The sequence below is a fragment of the Aulonocara sp. 'chitande type north' Nkhata Bay genome, linkage group LG15 (assembly GCF_057382095.1).
Source record: "Aulonocara sp. 'chitande type north' Nkhata Bay isolate Kocher_YH1m ecotype deep benthic linkage group LG15, A_spYH_male_GT1.1, whole genome shotgun sequence".
Classification (NCBI taxonomy): Eukaryota; Metazoa; Chordata; class Actinopteri; order Cichliformes; family Cichlidae; genus Aulonocara; species Aulonocara sp. 'chitande type north' Nkhata Bay.
The window spans coordinates 14,890,714-14,903,396 of NC_141358.1; the positions used below are offsets into that span (position 1 = coordinate 14,890,714).

General features: G+C 42.6%; 1 protein-coding gene across 1 annotated transcript; it reads right to left on the bottom strand.

The window, feature by feature from the left end:
- Positions 1 to 107: 107 nt before the first annotated feature.
- ints7 (integrator complex subunit 7) lies at positions 108 to 12,381 on the bottom strand. The gene is made up of 20 exons (XM_086264496.1): positions 12,175 to 12,381; positions 11,897 to 12,026; positions 10,437 to 10,583; positions 9,765 to 9,902; positions 9,613 to 9,659; positions 9,138 to 9,337; positions 8,926 to 9,048; positions 8,721 to 8,838; positions 8,500 to 8,634; positions 8,307 to 8,404; positions 7,519 to 7,758; positions 7,175 to 7,312; positions 6,876 to 7,082; positions 6,442 to 6,636; positions 5,978 to 6,081; positions 5,788 to 5,856; positions 4,734 to 4,866; positions 3,782 to 3,880; positions 3,087 to 3,272; positions 108 to 486 (listed from the first exon to the last, which is right to left on the bottom strand). Exons 1-20 carry the CDS (start codon positions 12,266 to 12,268, stop codon positions 205 to 207), a joined length of 2,883 nt encoding a protein of 960 aa, XP_086120622.1. The 5' UTR covers positions 12,269 to 12,381; the 3' UTR covers positions 108 to 204.
- Between the last annotated feature and the right edge of the window lie 302 nt (positions 12,382 to 12,683).

Here is a 12,683-nt window from a genome sequence, read left to right on the forward strand (position 1 = left end):
CCAGACAGCAAAAGATATAAAGATGAGCATAGATGAGCATAGATAAAATAGATGAGTTAAAAAAAATAAAGTGTTCAAAAAAAACAAAAACAAAAAAACACACTAAGTTATTATTTAAATCAATTTGGTATTTTAATCATTAAAAAATATGTACATATTTAATTTCTACAAGGTCAAGTGCAGAAGGTCAAACTGTAAGCGCTACTAGAAGCGAGTGTATGTGCTCCTCTGTGGCGCGGGCTGAGCTCCGCCCTGCTGCAGCTGGTGACGGAGTTGCTGGGAGTACGGGTCCTCCAGAGACTTTACTGACACCGTCGTCTTGGGCCCCGTCTTCCACTCTATGCCGCTCTCATCCACCACAGAGGCCTCCACGGTGACGGTGTGGGTGCCCAGGATGGAGAAATTCAGCAGGAACTGGGTGCTGAAGTAGTCGTTGTGGGGCTCCACACGCTGCTTGATCTCATTTGTTTTAGTATCTAGTGGAATCTGAAATGGGAAAAAAACTGTTTAAAACGTTTATACTGGTCAAACTGGTCTAATCTGTGTCATTTAATCCATCTAAACTATGTTGTAGTGAGTTGTCCAGTTTTAGAGATCAGCTGAGAAGATCTCTGACCTTTCTTAAACATAGTGAACTAGACAGCACCTCAGAGAAATCACAAGCTCATTACTCACAGCAACGCTAATGTCTATTAAGCTGCTTTGTTAGATACACGTTCTGCTGCTCAGTAATGAAAACATCCAATCAGCCAACCAGATAGCATCATCTCGATGCATTTAGGCATGCAGACGTCATCAAGACAACCTCTGAGTTCGAACTGAGCATCAGAGCATCAAAAGTTAAGGTGTATTTTTGGGCTTTTCGCCTTTATTTGAAAGTCGGGTAGTGCAGAGTAGACAGGAAAGAGGCGAGGAAAGAGCAGGGATATACGCAGCAAGGTGTCAGGGGTCGGACTTGCATGCAGAAGAGCATCTCTGACTGCACAACAGTGAAGCAAATGGGCTGCAGCTGCAGAACAAGAAACAGGAAGCTGTAGCTACAGTGGGGCAAAAAAGTATTTAGTCAGCCACCGATTGTGCAAGTTCCCCCACTTAAAATGATGACAGAGGTCAGTAATTTGCACCAGAGGTACACTTCAACTGTGAGAGACAGAATGTGAAAAACAAATCCATGAATTCACATGGTAGGATTTGTAAAGAATTTATTCGTAAATCAGGGTGGAAAATAAGTATTTGGTCACCTCAAACATGGAAAATCTCTGGCTCTCACAGACCTGTAACGTCTTCTGTAAGAAGCTTTTCTGTCCCCCACTCGTTACCTGTATGAATGGCACCTGTTTGAACTCATCATCTGTATAAAAGACACCTGTCCACAGCCTCAAACAGTCAGACTCCAAACTCCGCCATGGCCAAGACCAAAGAGCTTTCGAAGGACACCAGGAAAAGTATTGTAGACCTGCACCAGACTGGGAAGAGTGAATCTACAATAGGCAAGCAGCTTGGTGTGAAAAAATCAACTGTGGGAGCAATCATCAGAAAATGGAAGACGTACAAGACCACTGATAATCTCCCTCGATCTGGGGCTCCACGCAAGATCTCATCCCGTGGGGTCAAAATGATCATGAGAACGGTGAGCAAAGATCCCAGAACCACACGGGGGGACCTGGTGAATGACCTGCAGAGAGCTGGGACCAAAGTAACAAAGGTCACCATCAGTAACACACTACAACGGCAGGGAATCAAATCCCGCAGTGCCAGACGTGTTCCGCTGCTGAAGCCAGTGCATGTCCAGGCCCGTCTGAAGTTTGCCAGAGAGCACGTGGATGATACAGCAGAGGATTGGGAGAATGTCATGTGGTCAGATGAAACCAAAGTAGAACTTTTTGGTATAAACTCAACTCGTCGTGTTTGGAGGACGAAGAATACCGAGTTGCATCCCAAGAACACCATACCTACTGTGAAGCATGGGGGTGGAAACATCATGCTATGGGGCTGTTTTTCTGCCAAGGGGACAGGACGACTGATCCGTGTTAAGGACAGAATGAATGGGGCCATGTATCGTGAGATTTTGAGCCAAAACCTCCTTCCATCAGTGAGAACTTTGAAGATGAAACGAGGCTGGGTCTTCCAACATGACAATGATCCAAAACACACCGCCCGGGCAACAAAGGAGTGGCTCCGTAAGAAGCATTTGAAAGTCCTGGAGTGGCCTAGCCAGTCTCCAGACCTCAACCCCATAGAAAATCTGTGGCGGGAGTTGAAAGTCCGTGTTGCTCGGCGACAGCCCCAAAACATCACTGCTCTCGAGAAGATCTGCATGGAGGAATGGGCCAAAATACCAGCTACTGTGTGTGCAAACCTGGTAAAGACCTATAGTAAACGTTTGACCTCTGTTATTGCCAACAAAGGTTATGTTACAAAGTATTGAGTTGTATTTTTGTTATTGACCAAATACTTATTTTCCACCCTGATTTACGAATAAATTCTTTACAAATCCTACCATGTGGATTCATGGATTTTTTTTTCACATTCTGTCTCTCACAGTTGAAGTGTACCTCTGGTGCAAATTACTGACCTCTGTCATCATTTTAGGTGGGGGAACTTGCACAATCGGTGGCTGACTAAATACTTTTTTTGCCCCACTGTACAAATCACACGGGCTCATCAAAATAAATCTCTAGAAGCCTGGGAAAAGTTGCCTGCTCTGATGAATCTCAGTTTCTGGTGTAACTTAAAAATACAAAATCAAAAATCCACTTGACTGTGTTAAACTGGGACTCATTTGCAGTCATCTGTAATTATTACTATTGACAATAGTGGAAACTATATCCTGCAACATATATGTGGCTGGATAGTGACTGGGAAATTCGTCTTTTAGAACCAATAACATGCTCTTTATGAGGACATGGAGACCTATTTTTATGATATTTAAACAACAAAGAGAGAGTTTACAAATCTGTGTTTAGCATTGTACTCTGTCGCAACAATTGTAAAAGTGGCAATGAAAAAAAGATTTGTGACGTCTAAGTTGTTTAAGTGTCAATACAAACTAAGTACATAAAAAAACTTTGACTGAGGCCACACACCTTGTAGTCAGGTCCCGTCTTGCTCTGAAGAACTGAGGTAACATTAAGACAGACTGACTGGATCTTTCTGAAGAGTCCCGGAGTTGAGCCGTGCTGCACCACACCCTCCACCTTCAAGGTCAGCTGCTGAGTGTTCTGCACTGGGATTGGCTCGCTCGGTGTTCGCGGGGATGGTGAAAGGGCGAGCTGGAAAAAACACAACACACATAAACCTTCAGAGTACCAAAGGAAGAATGTCTTCCTTCCTCTGATGAACACCCACCTTATCGGCCAAAACAGATGTACACGTTAAAATACTAAAGTGACACTGTGGAAACGTCTCATGCGTTCCTCTTACAGCGGGCTATTTCCTGGACTATTTCTTGGCTCGACGCACTGCTTTCCAAGAAGCCCAGCCAAGAAACAGTCCAGCACATAATCCCCATAAAAACACAGAGAGGTGATTTTACATAATATATGAATTAGTGCGCTTTAGAAGTGCTGGCAGGCAGATTTTACCTCGTCTCCAGTCTTTGTCCTGAGCTGAGCCTGCCGTCTCCCTGTATTAGCTACATATCTACTCCTAAGCGATATCAATCTTATTATCCAAGTCCAATAAGCAGCTAGCTTGGGGGAAGACAGCCTGTGGTGACTGTGCCTTAGAATATGCATATCATTATTGTGCTTTTCTCTTTAAACCAACTAAAAACAGTTACCTTGATGCTGGTGGACTGCAGCTTTTGGAAGAAATATCTCTGGAAAGACAGCGGCACCTTCAGCAAAGCTATGACAGCATCACAGAGACAGCTGGTGTGCTGAAAAAACAAGCAACACATTTTCATCATTTGCTCCCACTTCATTTTTGTCATTTCCATTTTTTTCCCCCAACCTTAAAGCAACTGAGTGGGGTCCTTTATGACCCTCGCTCTACTGTAATATGAAAGTTCTCCAATTTTTTATTTTATTTTTTTAACCGGACTTCATTTATCGGTGCGACAGGTTCACAGAAAGTTATGTGAGGTCGTTTGCAGCCCCGCAAAAGTAGCTTTTTTTTTGCTTTTAACATTATAGATTTTGGTTGTTTGTCTGTGTTTGTTTATGAGATGTTCAAAAAGAACACTAAAATCCTAGGGTTAAATAAGGTAACACAGACTCTTTGTCAGAGCTACAGTATATGCAGACCATTTGTTGTCAGCCCCTGAGAACCCTTCTAATATTTGGGGTTATATTTCTAATTATTGTAATGTTTTCAGTGTTTCTACATATTCATCCATCCATCACCTCCCACTGATCCAACTCGGAGTTATGGAGACCGCCCTGTGACACTCTCCAGTCTTTCACAGGGCTAACACTGAGAGATGGACAACCATTCACACCTACGGCTAATTTAGAATCACCAGTTAACCTATCAAGCATGTGTTTGTCTGTGGGAGGAAGCCGGAGTACCTGGAATGAAGCCATGCACGAGTTTCTGCACAAACTGTGTGAAATATTACAAAACTGCAAACAAGATGTTTCTTTAGATTTTGTTAAAAAACATTAACAAATAACAGTCACGGACTGACTAAAGAAACATAATTTCATCCACACAATTTGGGATTTTTAACTCCTTTGTCTGTGGCATTAGTACCAGACCATCGATGATGAAGTACCGAGTGTTAATCTTACCAGATGTGAGACAGGAGGGTGTTTCTTGGTGAGGCTCTCCGCTTCCTCCAGCACGTGGTTAAAGACCGACATCATCCGTCGCTCATATTCGCTCTCCGTCTGGACAGACCCCACAGTGCCGTACTCCTGAAAACTACATTACAGAAACAGATGGAAGACATGTCGGGGGAATTCACAGAAGGGACCTGTTGCTGCAAAGCGCTTTCTCTGCAGATCAGTCGAGTACACGGTCCAGTGGAGGAGCTTTTGTCAAATAAAATAAGGTGCATTTACTTTTATTACACTGTCATACATCTGTGTGCAGCTTATAAAGGGCTACCTCTACATGTGATGCTGAAAGCTAATAAAATAAAACCAAAATATAGAGGAAAAATCCTTAGTTTTACATTTGTTAGTTTGGTAAAAAAAATTCGATGACAAATTGCCTGATGAGGCACTGATGGACATGTTATCTGATATTCTGAAGGTCTACCAGTCTGTGAGTCTACTGCTTTAATGTGGTGGTGTTTTCATTGTAATATATGTGCAGATTTTCATAAACCTAGTCTTTGACACACGTCCTCCATGCAACAATAGCTAAAAACACTAAAACTACCACTGAAAGTCAAAAACTGGACTGAAACTAAACATATTCAAACAACAGAAGATCTGGACTATTCTAGAAGATACACCTGTGGTATCGTTTTGAAAATCTGAGGCAACTTCCTTCTCGAATGACTGTATTTACAAGATTTTCAGAAAACCTGATCGCTGAGATTCAAACTTGTCCGAGATTTTTCTAGATATGCCTATGGTATCAATTTGAGACTCCTATGTTGCCTCGTTCTGGAGTTATCGCATTCACAAACTTGGATATCCACATTGCCTGGCTGGCCAGCAGGGTGACAATAATGCCTTTTACAGCTGAAACAAAACTAAACTCAAACAAGAAATCTGGAAACTAAAAGTAAAGAAAACACAAAACTATAGTAACTCCGGTACAGAAAAACTCAACACAATCTAAACTAGATCCATTCAAATCAAATTATTTGTTGACACTCAGAGCAGCCCTCACCTGGCAGCCTGTGGGTCCAGTATCAAAGCTTCAATCACGTGGGAGACGAGCAAGCAGCTCTGCTGTTGTCTGGGCAAACAGTTAAAGAAAACTTAAGGACATAAGTTATGAGATGATATTTAAAAAGAAAAAAAAAAGAGAGAGAGAAGAAGGAAAGTATAAAAGTATGATGATGTGCGTTTAAGGATACAACTCCACATTGCGAAGGGTTGCATAATCTGCATCAAACGACGACTGGTGTAAGTCAGCATAGCGAGCAGCAAGACTTCTGAACTCATCCATGCACACCTTCATCTGGAGAGAAGAGAAACGCATCGCAGCTTCACAACTATGCTTTTATTCCTCTAGATAAAGCTAGGCAAATAAAATAATTATACTGGCTTTTTGTCGTCCAGTGAAAAGATCCAAGTAAAACTGAGCTACTGACCCGGAGGCCCAAAAGGGAAAACTATATTGAACACTGACCTTAAATCAAATTTACCTCCTAATTAAAAGCAAATACCTCTTCAGCATGATGAACAATCTGCTCCAGTTTGCTGGTGCATTAACAGAAAGCCTAAATAGTGACCTTTGACATGCTGTAACCACAAATTCAAAATAAGTACATAAATAAAAGGGAGTCCACTCCTCTCAGGCCAAAGTTCAGCATGTCACCTGCATTGAGATGCGGCCACAGCGTTGCAGCTCATTTCCTGAAGTGAGGGCGATGGTGGTTGCGATGGCGGGAGGAGGGCTGGTTTTCAGACTGTTGCAGGTACAAATGAGCTGCGACAAAGCTTGCAGGGTGTCGATCCGGAGCTTAATGAACTCGCACTGGAATGTGAGCGGGCTCAGAGGAGTGCTGGCAGCCTGCAGGGAGGGATTAATCAGATAAATAAGGACACAGCAGTTAAATAGTGGCGCGGCTTGAGTTGATCTAACGAGATTTCTAGGTGAGTCACGTCATTAGCAGTTAGAGTTGCTTTGAAATCAGCTCTAATGGCACCCCTCTCCACACTGGCTATCAGCAGCTCTCAGCATCCTGTCACTGGTGATAGATAAACAGTATTAATGCTTTTTGACAAGCAGATGCCTGGCAGTTAACTGACTGTGAGGGAGGCGATGCCCTTTTGGTAGGAGCGCAAGGCCTCTGCGATGGCGCTCATGGCTCCGCTGTAGTCCCCGTCTTCCACGTGACTCAGGCACTGCTCAGCCTGGGAGAACTCCTTCAGGCTGCTCAGCCAGAAGTAGAAGTGCTCCGAGGCCACACGAGTCCGCACACACTGGTACAGCTCGCTGGAGAACTCGTGGCATCCCTGCAGGTGAACGATAAGAAAATAATCATCTTGCCGGAGACCCGAGGCACTTCGTGGCTGTTTGCAACACCGTTTTGATCCAAAGATCTCACCATGCGCGAGGCTTGCCGTGCAATGCGATACACCGTCCAGCCGTTAGCAACGTTCTCCAGCTGCTGTTTGATGACAGTCTTCACTTCGGCTGACAGAGACGACTGGCTTGCAACAAAAATCACTGTTGCCAAGGAAACCTGCAGCAGTGACAGTAGGGGGCGATGAGTGTGAAACTCTAGAAATCGGCGATATGTAAAGGCAGTAAAACAAGGAGGTAAATATTAACAGGATGCTCCTGTGAGGTTCCTCTACCTTCTATTAAAACATGAAGGCTAAATAAAACTGCATCATGTATCATTTAGTCTCACATCAGCTGATGCGTGAACCCTTGCACATCTCTCACCAGAAGCTCCTGCTGCTTATCGGTGGACGAGTGACTGGCCACCCGGTAGAGATCAACCAGATCCCCCAGCATACCGTCCCCCAGCACAGGCAGGTGGGTGGCGATGGCCGCCAGAGCGTGACACATGAGAACACGAGAGGAGTCGCAGGACAAGTGGAGCTGGCCGAGCAGGAATTCCACTGCAGACTGGCTGAGATGGGGTCGACTTTTCAGCAGCTTAACCAATGAGGTGAGAGCTGTCTAAAGTTGAAAACAAGAAAATGCAGAGATGGATGTTACTACAGCAAAATGTAGGTAAGGGTTGGCTGATGAGTTGAATGTAAGGAGAGGCATGGGGAAACGCTCCCAAAATAATTCTCACCTCATTTGCAAAGTTTGTGCAGCTGGTATTAAAGAAAAACATTTCTCTATTCTAATAGTTAACGAGTATTTTTCAGGCAAACATGAAGAACTACAGGCAACGTGCGCTCAACCCAGGCAATCACTGGGAGATTTTTGTTGTGGCAGATCCTTCGCAACTAATTTCATCCAGTGAGAACCAGAAACCTCCAGGAACCACCATCAACCAGCTGCCGTTACACATTTCTGTCAGACAAATCCCTGAACCATGTACGCATGAGAAACTTCAATTGGTCCAGTGAGCAGGGCAGGAGTAACAATGAACCTGTAACTCTTAAAAGTCCAGCCAAACCAAACCAGTTTTCCAAATTTAAATTAAAATACATTGTGGTACTTTTTCAGATGTTTTATAATGTAAACTCTGCCTCCTCAGGGGTCTAATGTCTTACTTTCAGTGTGGCTTGTGCACTGGGGCTGTTGTCCTGACTGCACAGCATCAGAAGGGACTCCACTCCCAAAACTGTGTCCTGCTCCAGCTGTACTATATCTGAGGAGGGGGAGATGCACACAACAACAAATATTACCACACTGATTAAGAATTAAAAGCATCCACCAAATAGGTTATTGCCCAGTCTAACTAACCTTTCTCTGGACAGGAAATGGCAATGTTGGTGAGCACTATGACCCCGTGAGCTGCTACTGCCAGGTTGCTGTGGTAACAGCATTCCTGTGCCAACTTAACCAGGTCAGTGAGCCGGGGTGGAACCAAAGAGCCACCTGAGAAGAAAGTTTTAGAGAATGCAGATCAGTTCAGAGTGGCATTCTTTGTTTCCTAAATGCAGCGATTTAAGCGTAAACATTACCTCCCACATTACTAAAATACTGTTTGATCGCAATAGTTCCAGAGAGGGTGGCGAGAACGGCCAACATCCCCAGCTTCAAACTGTTGTAGGGGATAGTCAAAGCACATTCGCACAGCACCTGCAAAGGTAAAAGCTGTTAGATTGCAGACAGATTTTAAACATCACAACAACCCTACAGTGCAACTGTTGCCATCTGGGGCTCTACCTGAGTGTTTTCTCTTATCCACAGGTGAGGAGCCTTTTTAGCCAGGAGCTTTAAATCGTTAACTGCAAGTCTCTTCACAGCTTTTCTCGGATCATCTTTTAGGTACTGAAGGAGGAGCTGCAGCTGCAAACAGATTAGGAACCAAATCAGAGGTTCACCACAACAAACCGAAAGAAAGGAGGCATTGCTGTGTGCGAGCAAGTTGGGTCTACCTGCTTGGGGATATCTATGAGGGAAGAGGCGGCCAGCTGGGTGAAAGTATGCAGGGAGACGATGACCATGGGGGTGGAAGGATAAGAGTTCACCAGATGCTGTAAAAGCTCTCTGCTGCTGGATGCCAGGCTGGCGTCATGATGCATGTGCTGCAGCATGGGGATCAACTTCAGTTTCAGTTCCACAGGAGTGTCTAAACCTGAGGCGGAAGAAAAGATCAATGCAAACGTTATGTAAAAGATGCAGATGTTATCTGCTGGGTTATATTTGGGTTCAGCAAAATGTGTATTTGCAGTCTTTTGTGTTTCTTTTTCTCTGTGATTTCAGCATGAAAAAAAAAAAGAATAGCTGCACTCAGTTTAGTGAGAAAACTAAAAACAAAAGACATCAGTAATAATGAAGCTTTGAACCACGACAGCTCTCGTTTATCTTCACGTGATCTGAGACATTTTAAATACAGAATAAACATCTTACCTTGAATCATCTCACTAACTTTGTTGCAAATACCAGCTGCAAAGTCTCTGAAAATGAAAAAGAATTAATTAGTTAAAAAGCCACACCACAATTAGATCATCTAAAACATCATCCCATACATCAGAGCTCACTTTTAGTCATCGTTTCCTTACTTTGACTGTGCAGAGAAGCTTGCGGCAGCAAAGATGGCTGCCTCGACTTCCACATTGTCGTGAGAGTCCAGGCTTTGGCGAATACTGTGGTGGGCATTCTTCCTCTCTGGGATGATGGAGGCCAAACTACCAAGCATCCTGAACACATAAGACAGCAGGAATTTTCTTTTGAAAAATCTGAGATGACTGAAAAAGACTGTGCACAACAAAGGTGAAGAAGAAAGTGCAGGCAGGGTGGAGTGGATGGAGACTAGTAGTATTAGTATTTAGTATTTATTTATTTATTGTCATTGTCAAGAACAATGAAATTGCATTTGGGGCTTCCATACAACCCAAAAAAAAGAAGAAAATAATAAATACCCCTTAAAACCCAAGTGTATTGGGGTAATTTGATGAAGATGTTACAATTCTCACAGAGAATGCACAGGATAAGAAAGGAGGGACACCTCAGGTTGAGCATATTGGAGTAAAAGTTAGAGAGGCAAGGCTGAGATGTTTTGGACATGCGCAGAGGAAGGACACTGGATACACTGCAAAAGATGCCAAAGCCAGGCAAGAAGGCCACAAAGGAGGTTTGTAGATGTAGTGAAGGAGGACATGCAGAGGGTTGACAGAAGAGTGTGCTAGGGTCAGATGCGCCACTCGTGTCTATTCATGATTTCACATTATTACCTCAGAGTGATGGCTCTGGCCACAGGGTCATTACTGTGGATGACTGAAAACACCCGTTTCACAAACTCATCCACATTGAGAATCTTCTCCAAATGTTTCTCACTCTGTTGAGTCACTTTGAGTACACAGAGACGTAGAAAGTTGTTACTGGAAAAGAGAAATAAGCTTCTATTAATAAAGATGTTTGTGGCACAGTAAAGCTCATCTTTAACTTCTCGCATCTTCTAAATAGATCTCACCAACTTCAACAACATTCTATTAAAAAGTGCCTAAGATGCACACCTTTATTTATTTAGGCACTTTTGAATAAAATTAAAGTTTGAAAAATCCACTTAAGTAAGAATAGTTTGTTTCTTATTCTTTCTTAAAGTGAAATAAATTCACTTCCCCCCCCAAAAATCCTCTTATTTGGAACCTTCTCTCTCTCTTTTCATACAACTTTTTTTATTTCATTTTTTTCATGAAGAATAATTATAGTTTGTTTATTTTTAAAACCTTCCTCACACCAACATTTTTTCCTCTGTACTTACATCTATTCATACTTTTCATACAACACAATTACACATTAACACGCCTGCCCTCAATGATCAGTTTACTGGGTATGCTTAGTTTAAAGTATCTTGTACTTTTAAAGATTGATAAACATCAAGTTCATTAGAGACATCAAAGACACGCAATTAGACATTAAATATAAGAATAAAATCTATTATCTGTTATTTTTTGGTGTTTCAGAGTTTATTTTATTTTTGCATTAGCTTGAGAGTGATTATGTGAACTGCATGACGGCTTAGGCTTGTGGTTAAATTGTACGCTGAATTACTAGGAGATGTTATTAAAATTTTCTCTACACTCTGAAATGCATTCGGATGCCTATATTAGATTCAGCTATAAAGAAAGTGGGAAACAACTGTCAGTAAAGTAGCCTTTAACAAATAAATACATAAATAAATGATCATCTAAAGCAATAGTGATGTGCGATACCACTGATTTCCTTTCCGATCCGATACCAAGAGAGACGTCTGTCTCGCCCTAGCAGCACCTGTCCCTGTCCTCCTCTTCAGTTCGCCTCAACATAAGCTTATCATATTCTGTGATGTGATTTACTCAGAGGTGTTTGACGAGGTCAGTGGTGTTGCCACAACAACGTGTCCACACAGGACTCTGTTTGCGCTCAGCCATTGTTGTGAGTGTGCACGCCAGGGGCTGCGACACATTTATACAGCCGTATTCCGCATATGACTATGAAAGGCGTAAGAGGAAGTAGTTCCTTCCAAATTAGACGATCCGAATTGTATAGTTTCTTTCCACTGCGTTCATTTTAATGGAAATCTACAAATTTACCCCAGAGTTCTAAAATATCGATATTATAATATGAGAATCGATTCTAGAACATAAATTGCTGGTATCGGAAGAATCGATATTTCAGTATCGATCCGCACACCACTATAAAGCAATCATACCCGAGCCTGAAGATGTCTGCTAGTTTTAAAAATGCAGAGTTGATGAGGATGGGAAAGGGGTACTTCTGGAAGAGTTTGGGGAACAAAACCACAGCCTCACACTGCTCACCGAGCTTCCCCGACCGCAACCCTGAAAATAAAGGAATTTCTCCAGTCACAACAAAGCAGGAAGTTTCCATATAGTCCCTAACACTTAACACATGACGAAAAACGACACACCGGATCAGAACACAATCAATGAACCATTTGCTAAGTCTTTAGCCAGCGAGCTAACACACCTTTGTCCAGCTCCATGAGAGCGGAGTTAGCGTCGAGCTCCTGTTCGCCATAACAAGCCTCTGACAGGAATGAGCGTGCGGTGGAGAGCGACATTACTGTGCAGTTTTTACTCCTTAAAAGAAGATACACCCATGAGATGTTAGCATTTCACTGTTCAGGCGGCATTCAGGAAAACACTGAGGATACAGAGACAGAACATCCGGTCTGGAGATTGACTTTCATAATAAAACGCCAGTTGTCATGGTCGCAAGCTAACAAGCTGTTTTAGGGACTGTTGTATTTAAAAATATATATTTAAGTTAAATATCTAAGTGAAATATGTATTAGTATATTATTCTAGTATCTCCTTAGCGTCAAATGATAGATTATGGATGAATCGGTAACACCATAATACTCTAAATAACAACAATTACATTGGAGACATCAAAGTCATGGTGACTTTTAAACCTTTGTTACTTTAGTGCTTCTGTTGAAAAGAACATTTTTACGTGTGATTTTCATAACTTTT

Bases quoted from the DNA above. Each gene is read 5' to 3' on its own strand.
- ints7 (XM_086264496.1), bottom strand. From the start codon at position 12,268: ATGTCGCTCTCCACCGCACGCTCATTCCTGTCAGAGGCTTGTTATGGC. The intron at 8,405-8,499 runs GTTAGTTAGACT...CCCCCTCCTCAG, and splicing joins CATTTCCTGTCCAGAGAAAG to ATATAGTACAGCTGGAGCAG. The intron at 7,759-8,306 runs GTAAGACATTAG...TTTCAACTTTAG, and splicing joins GTGCACAAGCCACACTGAAA to ACAGCTCTCACCTCATTGGT.